Below are 13,433 nucleotides of genomic sequence, written 5' to 3'. Positions count from 1 at the left end.
AGGTGTTAGGAAAAAGTAAGGAGAGGCTCGCTATGCCAGGAGTAAATTGCTAATCATAATTCGTTCCTCTTACTATCACAAAGTAGTAAAGATAGGGATTCAAGGAAACTATGGTACTGTGTCTTACTTCTGGGAAGAGCTATGGACATTTGTTCAGCAGTTATGGGCCGTAACTGTGTGTTTATTTAGCAATACTAATATAAAATTAAAGAGCCAGAAGTTATCACTATGCATACACCAGCCAGGCATACGCAGTGGAAGGCCAGGCCTAATGGGGCTTAGCCTCTCAAAACTAATTTTGCAACAGCCGGCAACAGCAGCAGCACCGTGGTGCTGCTGTCCTGTAGTTCTTGGTGCTGCTTGGCACCACTGCCATGTCATGTCCCGCCCCACCCCGCCGCCGCAGTGCAGCACCCAGTGCCCCCGCTGTGCACTGCTTCGCTGCCAGGGCACATCAGCCCTGCAACAGTTCTCAGCTCTCCCACATAATATTTCTCCTGCCCGCCAGCAAGTGATATATGGAGGCAGATGCTCTAACATGAATGAGCAAATCAGTTATCATCATATGCTTGTGGTATGTGTATATACCAGATCTGACTTCCACAAACTGCAGGTGGAGGTTTTGTTTTTGACTTCACTGGGAAGGGCATAGGGCCACTTTACATGCCTAAATGACCAAGTGAACATTAGGATATCAATTGTGTGTATACACATCTGATTTAGTCAAACATATTTTGGGATTTATCATAGTCTATGAAAACTTTGAAAATCTGGTCCAAAATTTCTTTACAGGAAACCAGAAGAAGGATGCACCTTTCCCTTTTGTGGCAATATTCTGCTTGCTATTTAGTGATAGAAGAGGGGAAGGAAGTGGCTTGTAGCCAATGTTAAGTCATGTAACAGTGACTGATTTTATGTCCACAATCCAAGCCTAGTTTCCGGATACAGCGTATGTATCATTCTGAATGCCAAGACTTTCCCCTCCTCTCATTAATGAGAACCACCTGTGCAGAAGTCCAACCAACAAGCATGTCTGCCAAAAAATTTACCAGTTTCAACCTTGCTCACCACTATAACAAAATGCAGCTTTGGAAACTGGTGTTTTCCATGTGCAGAATGTCATTGCTTTTCAACATCTTAGTATTTCTTTTGGTTTATGTCATTTTTAAGTTGAGTCTTATTTAGTGGTTCTCAATCTTTTCACATGCAGATCACTCCTTGTCAGACTCCAGGCACCCCTCCAAAACTTTTGTGAATTGAGCAGTACCCCATTTTAAAAACAAATTGATTTATTACAGGGCTTACCTCCTTGCAGAGTAGGCAGGCAGTGGGGGCAGGGGAGCAGCCAGCAGGAAGAGCCTGAGCCTGCCCTTTATTTGCTTATCTCCTCACACCTGAAGCCTGAGACTGTTTTTATCTGCTTAGCTCCGCCCTTATCTCCTCATATGGGTGGATCTAGGATTTTGAAAAGGGGGATGCAGATGGTGTGGTGCATCATCACATAGAACATAACACATTTTTCTCCAGTTAAAGAGAAACTAGAAGTGTTACTAATATGCTAGGGAGCTAGTGCTGTATTTCTCAGTTTAAGATCAAAGCAAAAACAAATATAACTGTATTGGAATGTGTACTAATTTGCTAGATTATACATTAAGTTTAGAAAACACAACAAACTAGGCAAAATAGTCACAAGAGATTGTGTCATTAGTCCCATAATTATTATAGTTAAGTGTATTTCTCTTATTTAGGTTCATAAAACAAAATCTAGCCTTCTTGAGCATCTTGACTGTGCTTTCAATATTTCAGTGTCAGTCATTTCTAACTCTGAGGTATTGGCACACCTGAGTTAAGGTTTTTAGATAGAGCTAAAAACAGTCTGCAAGGAAATAGAAGAGAGATATTACTAGAAATGTGTAACAGACAGCAGAAGTCCTGAAAAAGATAGCTTGAATAGTGGAACATCAAGACCATTAAAAAGCATAGTGGGTTATTAACACCTGTGAAGTGGAGAGAGATTTGCACGGATGTGGGAGATGATAATAAGCCATTAATAAGCATGGACAACAGACATTAGACATAAACCAGTATAAGTGATTGGAAACTGGTTCAAACCTCTAACCCAATGAAGTTCAGTGCATAAAAATCACTTTCAAAATGGCTGAACCTGGTTTAAAATAAACTTGGATGGATGTAGTATCAGACTTAACTGATTTAGGTTAAATCAGTTTATTGAACTTCTGTCCCAGATCCTATAGTACAGCAAGTAGCTCAAAATTCAGTAAGTATCCTATTACCTTGTTCAGAAATTTCATTTGCAGAGTTTTGCAGCAATAATATCACCAACCTTCAAGAAGTGCAGCCAAATCAAGCTCTTTCAAGATACATCTACACTGCAGTCACTCCTATAACTGCAGTGTGGATAGATAAGCTTTAAATAAGCTAGTCTGGGTACTGGTAGTGCTCTAGCCAGGCAGCACAAATCTCAACATGAACTGCCAAATACATTTGAGAAGCTGGATAGATATGCATACAGTTAGCTTGTGTCAAGTATCAGTCTGCTTCAGCTAGACTGGCTGTGGTACCCAAGCAAGGTAGAAGTGATGCAGTGTAGACATACCATTAATTGCATGACCTTTGCTGAGTGGACCTCAAAGGAATCCCTTTGGATAAGTACTCAGAATTTTTGGTGTTTGTATTTCAGAGACAGAGATGGAAATGTCTCAAGAACAAGCTTGTGATGTTTCTTGCTACATCTAGTATTTTCTCCTACAACTGGGCTGAAAACCTTGCTGAAGCTTCACCCTTTAAAGCTTGCTAAAATGCAAGCAAAACTAAAAAGGATAGTTAACCAAACTGTTCCAGACTTAGAAGTTTCCCTTAGCGCTATGACCACTTCATCTACTATTAACTCCCCTTTCTGAGTTGTTTGCATTTAATGTAAATCTACATACTGTAGCAGTATTATCTTGTTTGTTCTAATTTTCCATGCTTGTAACTAACCCTGCTGTGACATCACTTTCTGGAGCATTTTAGGCAGAATCCTAGTTGTGCTATAAATGTTAGCTATGCTAACTCAGCAATATAACATGACTGTTCTGGCCAGTGGCATGCCTCTGGGAGACAGAGGTTGTAGCTATTACGGCTGTGCGAAGCTTTGGTTGCTGATTCGATTTGGCAGAAATTTGGCCCAATTCAGTGGCCGAATCTCTGAATCTGAATTGAATCAGAAGATCCTTTAATCTCTCTGAATTGAATCGGAACCTTCCGAATCGATTCAGACAGATTAGAAGAGATTTGATGATTTGGACATAAACACAGTGGCAGCGGACCCAGAAGTGGACCAGAAGCACTTCCAGTCCACTTCTGAGTCCCCAGGAAGTATGTGGGGGACCCCCCTCCCTGCCCACAAGCTCAGTGACTGCTGACTCCTGGGTCTGGCGGGGGGCACCACTCCAGGACCACTGGACCACTTCCAGGTCCACTTCCTACGCGCTCCCCAGTGGATCTGCAAGTGAACCAGAAGTACTTCTGGTCAACTTCCTAGTCCGCCGCTGAGCATGCAGGCCCCCCTGCACTCCTGTGGGATGCTCCATCCGCCCCACCAGCGCAACATTCACAAGCCGCACCTGATACCTCAAGGTATGTAGAAAAAACATTTAAAGCTGTATCTATGGCCAAATTGCTGTCCTCCAAATCTGCATTGAATCTTTGGATTCAGCTGAATTGAACTGGGACAGTGGTCCGAATCAATGAATTGAATCACTGTCCCCAATTCGGGCCAAATCCGAATCGACTAAGGCCCATTTCACACATCCCTAGTAACTATGTAGGTCTTTCTGACTAGAAAAGACCAGCATGAATTTCAGATGAACCTGGCCAAAAAAGTGAACCTAACCAACTTAAGCTACACTGTTCATGACAAATGAAACAGAAAAAGTAAACAATTTGTGTAGAAAAATCTTACTTAGACTACTAAATAGAAGACAATGCTTTCAAGTCCAAGATGCAGCAATGCTTTCAAGTCCAAGCAGCTGCCTAGGGCCCAGGCTGGTGGTCATGTGCTGAGCAAAATGCCTTCATGTGTCATGCTCGGCACGTGTGCCAGGGGTTGTTGACCCCTGACTTATACTGTAGGATTTCTTCCAAGTTATAGAACTGAATATGTAGCCTTCCAAATGGAAACTCTAAGTGATTTCTTAAAGAAAATAAGAGGTTATACTCCTTTAAGCCCTACGTGATTTCACAGCAATATTTTATTCAGTCCTAAGAGAAATCCTAGCCCACTGAAGTCAGTAGTAAAGCTCCCATAATGCTAGGGGTTTCACCCTACTTATGATGAGGGCGGTGCCAAGATATGCTCTCTGTGACTCAGTCCCCTGACTCAGGGGACACTGGTGAGAGCACTTGCTGCTCCACCCTTTACATCATGTGCATTCACATGCACAGGACCTGTTCCATTTGGAACTCTAATACCACTGCAACTATTAGCTTTGTTCAATCATTGTGCTTAGAGAATTGCTTAGAGGATTGCAAGGACAAGACTGTGTCCAACACCAACATAAAAAGGATTCACAAGAGACAAATCTGCCATTGAAGTTCCACATGAGAGTACAGGCAGTTTTGCTAGTTTTTAAGTTATAAAGCATGCATGATTGCGAGTGGCATTTTTCTGCTTTTTACTTTTGACCAATGGCCAAGCAACACACCACATTTATTTTAATCAACTGTATTCTGTGACTCAATTTCTCATGACCTCCTATGGAAGCACTCTAAAAACTTTCTGAGCAAGAGAAACACAGCATTCTTGACTGTAATTCTATTTCACTGCCTCTTAAGAAAAATATAGAACCACTGTAACTCAGAAAAAAGACAAAATAAGATTTTCCTTTTCCATATACAAATCTCCTTGTTAAACAAATATAACTGTCTTTCTGTAATCTGTGCACATGACATCTTGTCATCTATCTTTTGTAAGCACCCAATTATTTGAACAAAGCAATGAGACATGGACAATCTCATCATACAGTATCTGCTGTGCAGATTTAAGGAAAACTATTTGCCATTTTATTGTCTACTAGTGAACTTCCCTTCAAGAAATATGGCAGGGGTGGACAGGCTCTGCGTCCAGCCCTGTCATCCCTCGCCCCCCTTTGCCACTCTGAGTCCAGCCCTGAACTAAACCCCCCACTCTGTGTCTGGCCCTGCACCACTCCTCCACTCTGCATCTGGCCCCGTGCCAGCCCTGCCCTTCTGCTCTGCACCCAGCCCCATGCCTCCCTCCCCCCCAGTGCCACCCACTGCCCTCTGCTGCCGCTGCTCTGCATCCAACTGTACACCAACCAACCCCACTCCGCATCCAGCCCTGCTCCACACTCCCCGCTCTGCATCCAGCCCCATGACACCCGTCCTGCTCCACTTCCAGCTCTGTACCACTCCCCCACACTGCTCCACATCCAGCCTCACACCGCCTCCACCCCCCTCTTTACATCCGGCCCCACGCCATCCACCTCCTCTCCCACACCCCACTCTGTGTCTGCCTGGCCTGCTCCACTGGAGCCATGCTCTACCCATCATTCTTGATGGGCATTCTTGATGCAGCACTGGCTGGAGCCACGCCCCCCAAAAGCATTATGGGCAGACAAAGAGACATACAGACAGATGGACTAAGCCCTTTATATATACAGAATTTTAGGATTAACCTCAGTATATGTAAAATAAAGTGATATGATTACTGACACAGTGGGAACAGATTGATATGGTCATTGGAAGGTGGTCAGAAATGAGACAATGTTTCTTAGCTTTCCTTTTTCAAATTACTAAAAATGTATGTTTGGAAATTGACCTTCAAAACACAGCCATTCATTTATAAAAGATGTAAGCAGAATCTTGACTTCTAGCATTTAATTTTACATTTAAGGGAGGAATAGTTTGTCCTCACTGTTCCCCTTTCCATCTCCCACCCCCTTCCACCTATATTTGCTCTACAAGATTTCTTCCCTCCAATTGTTCTGGAAATGCCTCATGTGACAGAGAACTAGGGGGGCTAGATAGGATTCCTCAAGTCAATGCATGCTACATTTACCTGGGCTATATGAGTCAATGTGAAGAGATATAAAACACTCACTCTCATCCTTCAAAACATTCTGTTGTTCTGGCTGGTCCAATAAATAAGAAAGTGAGCACTGAAATACGTCCCTTATCATAGGATCTACTTACTGCATTAGGCTTATTCTCCTTCAAAGGTTTTGGTCATTAGAAGAATGAAGCTAGAATAGATGACTCAGCTCATGCAAGAGAAAATGAAATTGTTTTTATCCAAACACATATATGTACGTGTATAAATGTATATATTATATACATGTGTATACATTTCATTTTCATACACACACACGTAACATATGTATATACATACATACATGTACAACCATATGTATATATGTATGTGTACATGTATATGTGTGTGTACACACACACACACACAAATAAAATCACCACAGGACATTCTGAATTTCACTTTCTGTTTTTCTTGAGTTCCTATCCAGTATATAGTTAAAGAAGATGACAGAAATGTGTATGTATAACAAAGTTTACTGAAATAGCAGTAAACTGATTTAATACTATACTAAGCCACCTTCCTGATAAAAAAGAGTATTGCTCTTTTTGTATGACTACATGATGTAAAACTGATTAGATGCAGAATTTTCCTCTCTTTAACACATATAGACATTGTATTATAAACTAAGTTAGTGGCATTGCATTGCCTTCAGTTCAAAGCTTATTGTCCTCTTTCACACCTGTGTTTCTTCCTGTTTTTAACTTATTTCTTATCTAAATGCCCTCCATCCTCTTCTCCACCTTCCAGCCTTGACACCCCATTTGTTAGTGTCTACAAGGAAACCTTCAATAATTGCCAGCTAATGATGTCCAAGCGGCTTGGTAATAAGTGGGAAAAACTAACACTGAGTGTGAAAGAACTGGAGATCAGATTTTCTGCCACAGCCTTTATCTGCTTGACACAGCAGGGTAAAGGCAGTTGTCAAAAGCAGATAGTGGATACCTGATTTTCTTCAGAGTTCCATTCCAAACTCAATCCCAGTTAGAGCATAATGCTCTGCTTTAAGTTAGACCTGCTGGCAAAAATCCCCTGAGAACCATCTCTCAGCTGGAAAGAGACACACCGCAGTCCACTTCTGCCATTCCACTCACTGTGGAGGCTGCAGGGAGGTGACGTAAGAGCCAGCCCTGTCATCCTTACAGCTGTCAGAAATTCCCATATACCAGGAGGGTCCCCCAAACTAGCAAACCAGTGCAGCTTCTGTTACTGTAGCACTGAGTAGTGTAACAGGATTAGAAACAAGTGTAAGAATTTGACTGTAGATAGTTCAGCTCCCTCCACAGTACATGACTTATTATTGTAGCTTATGAATTGCTTGGAGCAGCGACTGCATTTTTATTGTGGTTGAAAAGTGTTTAATACCTTTCAGGCTCTACTCAAATCCAAATATTAAAAAAGTAACATCAAAATAAAAAATTCAAGGACCCTAATATTTGGCCAGGAGATATTAGATCTTAGGACAGATAGGATATTCATGAAGAATATTCATTGTTAATATAACATTTAGAAATCATTCTATTAATTCCATGTCCTAACAGCAAAGAAATGAATCCTAAATAGTCATGAGACTTATCCTGCCCTTACTTGTGGCAGATGAAAACCTATGGCAAAACATTTCCAAAGAATGGAATTACTCAGAACAGCACATGCCTTGGGCTACCTCATAGTTTGGATAAAACAGGCAAGCGATTATCATAATGGCAAGGACAAGTATGGCCTTTTGGCAACAGGAGACTGAACTTGCATTTGCAAGCTGTTAGCAAAACAACCATCCCCTTAGAAAAAAAGATGTAATACTTTGAGGAAGCTACAGAAGCAATTAGATCTAAATAATATTAGCAGTGTCTTGAATTCTGTTACATTACATTGTTAACATGAATCTCTGTTGAAAAATTAGTGTAATATGAAAGACATTCTGTTGCTCTCAGACAGGGTAAAACCTAATGCTTAAAGCCAGAAATGGCTCACAGGCAAGAGAAATATTCCCACTCTACTGGAAAAAAAGAGACTTCTAGACAGGAGATCCACTCCATGTATGGTCTACATGACAGTTCTGCAATTAGTCATGGTAGCATTCCACTCTTCAGGACACATAAGCATCCAGATTTGGTCATCTACCTGGCATGTTTTTGGTTGTGTAGGTCTCAAAAAACCCATGTATGTGCAGATTGGCATTCTATGCAGACAATTCTGTTATTGAGTTAGCATACGCAATAGTGGCTAAGACCAATAAGCATGTCCTTTGTGGATGTGTAGAGGTTTTAGATGCCTAAAAATGGAGTTGGCCAAAACCCATGACTACTGAACTTAGACTAAGGATGGTCACTGTGTGTCTTTCACTTTCCAGCATAGCACTCAAACCACCACAGCAAAAGTTAGGCCTCTTGTTCCTACCTTTCTCCAGAGCTCCATTTTAAGCTGAGCCTCTAACATAGCCATTGGAAAATATGAATGGAGACAGTGCAAAGGGAAAAGCTTCTGCCCTAAATGGGGACAAGGGTCAGGTCTAGAAACCAGGGACCTTCCCTTCCAGACCAGCAGCCACATCACTGGGCCATATACCCTCTGGCTTTCTTCCTCTCTCATGGCCTCATGTATCTCCCACAAAATTACTTTTCATATCTTGCCAAGGGTCAAGAGTACTCTAGTAACAGAGTTATTTGAGGGGAAAGGTGAGGGGTCTTTCTCTTTTTGTAACCAGAGCAGAGGAACAATCTGGTATGTACATAGCCATCCAAAAGTCTAGATCTATGCATGCAGACTAGAAAGCTAACCAGTATATATGTGGTGGTTTTGAGACTTGCTTGACCAAAAAATGCCCTGTAGAAGAAAAAATGTAGAGACCTAGGTGTCCAGGCTTACTTCCACAGGCAAGAGGAGGACTGAAATGGGGTAAAATGCAGGTATAGGTTTTATGCAACATGAATCTACAAGTCTGTGACATTGAAAAGGGCTTTCAGTTAGGATGATATTATACATTTAGAAATAAAAATAAAATGATGGCTAAAGACCTTTCCATTCAGAGATGGCCTTTATATTGAATGCACAAACAGATTTCATGACAGAGTTTAATGGGTCTTTTATGCAGAATCAGGACCTGCAGGTATATGGTCTCAGAAAATGTTCTGCATGATTTTAAAACTTATTCTTAAAGGAAAAAACTCAAAAACCTAGGAAATTAATTTGTGAGAAGACATATTCCAACTCAGGGCTTTCCAACTGGCAGACCATGAGGGGTTAAACTGTGGCCTCCAGATGCCTACTGGGCCACCACTCCCCACTGCTCTGGCTGCAAGAGTAGAGGATAGTGGACATATTATCAATGCATCACATTTCTGGTAGGATGGGCAATCCTCCAATAAGGTTCCTGCACTATTCCAATTCATCTGTAAAATTTCCTTCCACTCCCTTATCCACAGCTTATACAATACCTAGGCTGCCTTCTTTAATGCCATATTTGTGTCTTCCTCCCACCCACAGTTCTGCACTTCCTCTTCTACAACCATGGAGGACAGCCACTACCTCTCTTGATTCAGACCTCTCCTAAAAACATTTTTTCTCAGCAGCCCATCAGTGTCAATCTACCAAATAAAGAACTCTGATTAAAAAGTGAAATAAATAGAAGCACAACTTTGAAATGAAACCCTCTTCTATTTGCTTGTGATCTCTTATGTATGACTGTGTAATTAAGAATGGCAGCCCACAAGGAGTGCAGCCCCTGGACACCCACCCAGCTACCATTCCCCCTACTGCTGTGGCTGCAGCAGCAGCCAGAGACCCCAAGCTTCTCCTCCAGCCTTGACTTAGGACATAAGCTCCTTCAAATTATGTCATGTATTCTCTCTCTGGCATATAACATCACTTATATTAATAGCCCTCAATATATAACAAATTACGATTTTTGTCACCAAAAGTGTATAAGATCAGACAAGGTTCTAAAGCCCAAGCCTCAAAAATTTTGCCCAAATTGTAAAACTCCTTTGACTCTTTACTAGGATATTTTACACCTGTATATTCTTATTCTAAAACTTGAACAAAGAGGTGGGTAGTTATTGTTGGTACTTTTAATTTGTATGGATACTCTAAAAAATGAGAAATATGAACAAAAATATCCCAAATTATTCCATGTAATACACACAACATTTAGCTTTTCAAGTATTGCATTGTGAAGAATCTTATAGAATTTATTTTATAAGTAAAATTCTATTGGGAAGACAGTAAAGTCATATTAGTTACAAAAACATTTAGTGCCAGCCTATATCACAACTAACTGCAAACTTTCTTCAGTGCTTCTGTTTGGATTAGATGCATATGAAAAGAACAGACTGTTTATAAATATATGAATTTCAAGAGTACCTTTCTGGTTTAGGCTATAAAATACAATTGTAGACATTTTGGACTAGAGAATAATGTTACCCAGAGTTAGAATTTGTTGCTGCAGGACATCATTCTTGAGGCCAAATCGTGGTCCATACTTATTCAAAGGGAATTTCGAAGTCCATTACAGCTATTTTCCCTCTACTAATTAATTAAAAAAGAAGGAACAGAACATTTCTGTCTGCTTGAGACTACTTTCCTTTCTCTACGTCTTGAGAGAGGTAATTAGCAGTGTTAGTCTTAAGTTCAGCAGAAGGCATCATGGTCATGTCTCCCTAAACTACTTGGTCTATAAGGGTGCCTATAGACATACTCATTCATGTTCTAACTAGAATTCATCGGGGCAGACTTGATTAATCGAGTTTGCTCCATGTTCTAACTAGAATGCTCCAGCGTTGCCTCACTGTCAGGTGTATTAAACTCCCCTCCAAAATGGCTGTGGAGGCACTTTATCCAAGCCTCATTGAATGAGCTTTAGATAAAGCATCCCATGGCCATTTTGAAACACACAGGGGCTTAATACACATAACAGTGAGCCATTTTAATTAAGAGTGACTGTCTGGAAACCACTTGAATTAAAACACAATCTCCCCCTGTCCCAAGTATGTGTACAGTATAAGCAGCCTAAGGTGCCACACAGCTGTGCCTTCTGCCTAGGTTATGAAAATTCACAATTTCCTACACTGGCCTCTAGATGGCAAAAAGAACCTAACTGTAAGAATCTCTTTTCTGATTTACTTGTGAAGATTTATATTTCTTGTACAATATGTCTACTTAAATCCTCCTCCTAAGGTCAGCAGCCCCAACATTACAAAACAACTATTAATCTATAGTAAATAAACATCAAGATTTAATGCCAGAAACAGAATGAATGTACTAACTACTGTAACACAACATATAAAGGAGTGTTAGACTATTTTTCACTCAAGTTAAAACAGAAAAACCTTATTTATTCTGAAATATCCAATGTACTTTCACTTATACACACTACAGACAGCTAAAAAATTGAATTGGAGGCCTTTAACTTAATAAATGGTAGGGGAACTAAATATTTTTATCTTAAAAGCAATCTGACATAGTAATTTTGATAATATAACTAGTGACCAACTAGATGACTCTGTGAGTTCATCTCTTATTTTTTTTAATCCCCTTGCATATCTGAAAGTGTAGCTCAAAGTACTTCCTATAGATATTTATCACACAAGTAACTGCAGATCCAAGCATATTGTTTCTTGATCCAAGTGGTCTGGTTGTTTGTATATCTCCAAAAGTAAGGGCACTTGCAATTTGCCTAATATCATGCAAAGTAGTCAATATCCATAAACTCCTGGGTAGTTGCCAGAGCAGCCTTCTAGTTCAAAGTAAAAAAAACCCATAATAGCAGCAACACACATACATTCTTTGCCATTCAAGAGAGGTTCATGTCAGGCTTTTTATTTTTTGTGGGGGGTGAGGAAGTGACGGTGTGTACACATTGTCATTCCCTCAGATACCTGGCTTATCTTTCACATACACAGAGTTTGCACCACTCTCTAGGGCCTATCCAATATATATCATGTTTTGACTTTCAAAGGATGAACAAAGATTTTTCTGGTATTATCATCTTAAAAAATCATGTTGGTTATGATGTGGAAGAACAACTGCAACATGTATAAATAGAAAAGTGCACTGTTTGTGTTTAATTAAATAAAGTAGACATTGCACTTACCTTGCATAGAAATCACCTGGTGGGACAACTTCCTGAAAGAACTGTAACTGGTACAGATAAAGTCCAATCAAGTGCCCCGCACTGAATATAGCCATTAATACACACAGACAGCTGAATATCAGCGGATCAAATACTTGGCAACAGGACCACCATGTACACAGTCCCAAAAACACAAAGAAATACACAGCTGAGGTCAAAGATGGCAACATCATACCTGGAAGAACAAAAATCAAGGGCACTTGTAAAATAATGGTGTAACAAATAATTTACTAGCCCTAAAGCATGATCTAGTGGTCATTAAAACAATTTAATGATCGCATCCCTATGATATTGTTAAATAAACTTTTGCAACCACCACTTTTAGAAATCTGCACCCTATTTCTAATTTAATTTGTCTAATTTCTGCTTCCAACCATTGTATTATGTTCTACAATCACTGGTTCTTTTAAGTTGCAATCAGGTTAACTCTTTTTTTTTCCCCTTTATCCATCTAAATGGATTGAATGTCTTTAGTCTCCCATTATCTGGAAGGGTGTTAAAGATACAGCCCACAACTCAGATTTGCATTCGTGTCATCCAGCCCCTGGTGCAGTCCCTGGGTCTCAGAGTAGACCTATGGGCTGCACACAACATGAGCAGGTCTGGCTCTGTGCACAGGGTCTGGGACTCATGTTGCATGCAGCAACTGCCCTGGCCACTCTTGGACCTGTGCTGCACTGGGCACCATGTGGGATCCTGGATCAGCCACACTGGGTACTATATGTGGCATGGATCCTAGAATATCTGGGGCAGTTGTCACATGCATTAGGTCCCAGAGCAGGTGCCATGGGCACTGGATCCAGCCTGTGCTAGGGGATGGGGTGAGAGAGGGTGGCTGGTTTGTGGGCCTGATCTGGCCCATGGACTTGCTCCAAACCACTCATCTGGCCTGTGAGGCCATGATTTTTACACCCCTGCTACAATGTATGATTTTCTGATATCTGATTATTATTGACTGTGCTTTAATTGGTTGTGTTCTAATTTTAGAACATAATTTTTTGAACTGTACACATAAGAACTAGTCACAGTAATAGGGTTTAGGGGCTAACTACAGACAGCCAAAAAGCTCGAGGCTAAATAAATTCAAGCTTTGCAGGTTAGTCTAAGCTGCATAGACTGAACCAATAAGCAGGTGAACAGACATTCACTTTTGATTCCAGAAATGCAGCCACATGCCTGCAATGGCCCAAGCCA

At 40.8% G+C, this 13,433-nt stretch overlaps 1 protein-coding gene across 3 annotated transcripts in view; it reads right to left on the bottom strand.

The window, feature by feature from the left end:
• Nucleotides 1-13,433, bottom strand: part of PIEZO2 (piezo type mechanosensitive ion channel component 2) — a 655,640-nt gene that overhangs the window by 262,808 nt on the left and 379,399 nt on the right. For all 3 annotated transcript variants that reach the window (XM_019525255.1, XM_019525272.1, XM_019525264.1), the window contains exon 7: nucleotides 12,201-12,414. In XM_019525255.1, coding sequence (XP_019380800.1) covers nucleotides 12,201-12,414 — 214 coding nt within the window. The remainder of the gene's footprint in view (nucleotides 1-12,200; nucleotides 12,415-13,433) is intronic.

The sequence above is a fragment of the Gavialis gangeticus genome, unplaced genomic scaffold (genome assembly GCF_001723915.1).
Source record: "Gavialis gangeticus isolate Ggan-Ray unplaced genomic scaffold, GavGan_comp1, whole genome shotgun sequence".
NCBI lineage: Eukaryota > Metazoa > Chordata > Crocodylia > Gavialidae > Gavialis > Gavialis gangeticus.
The sequence above is the reverse complement of the archived record's forward strand: the minus strand, read 5'-3'. Positions and strand labels throughout refer to the sequence as shown.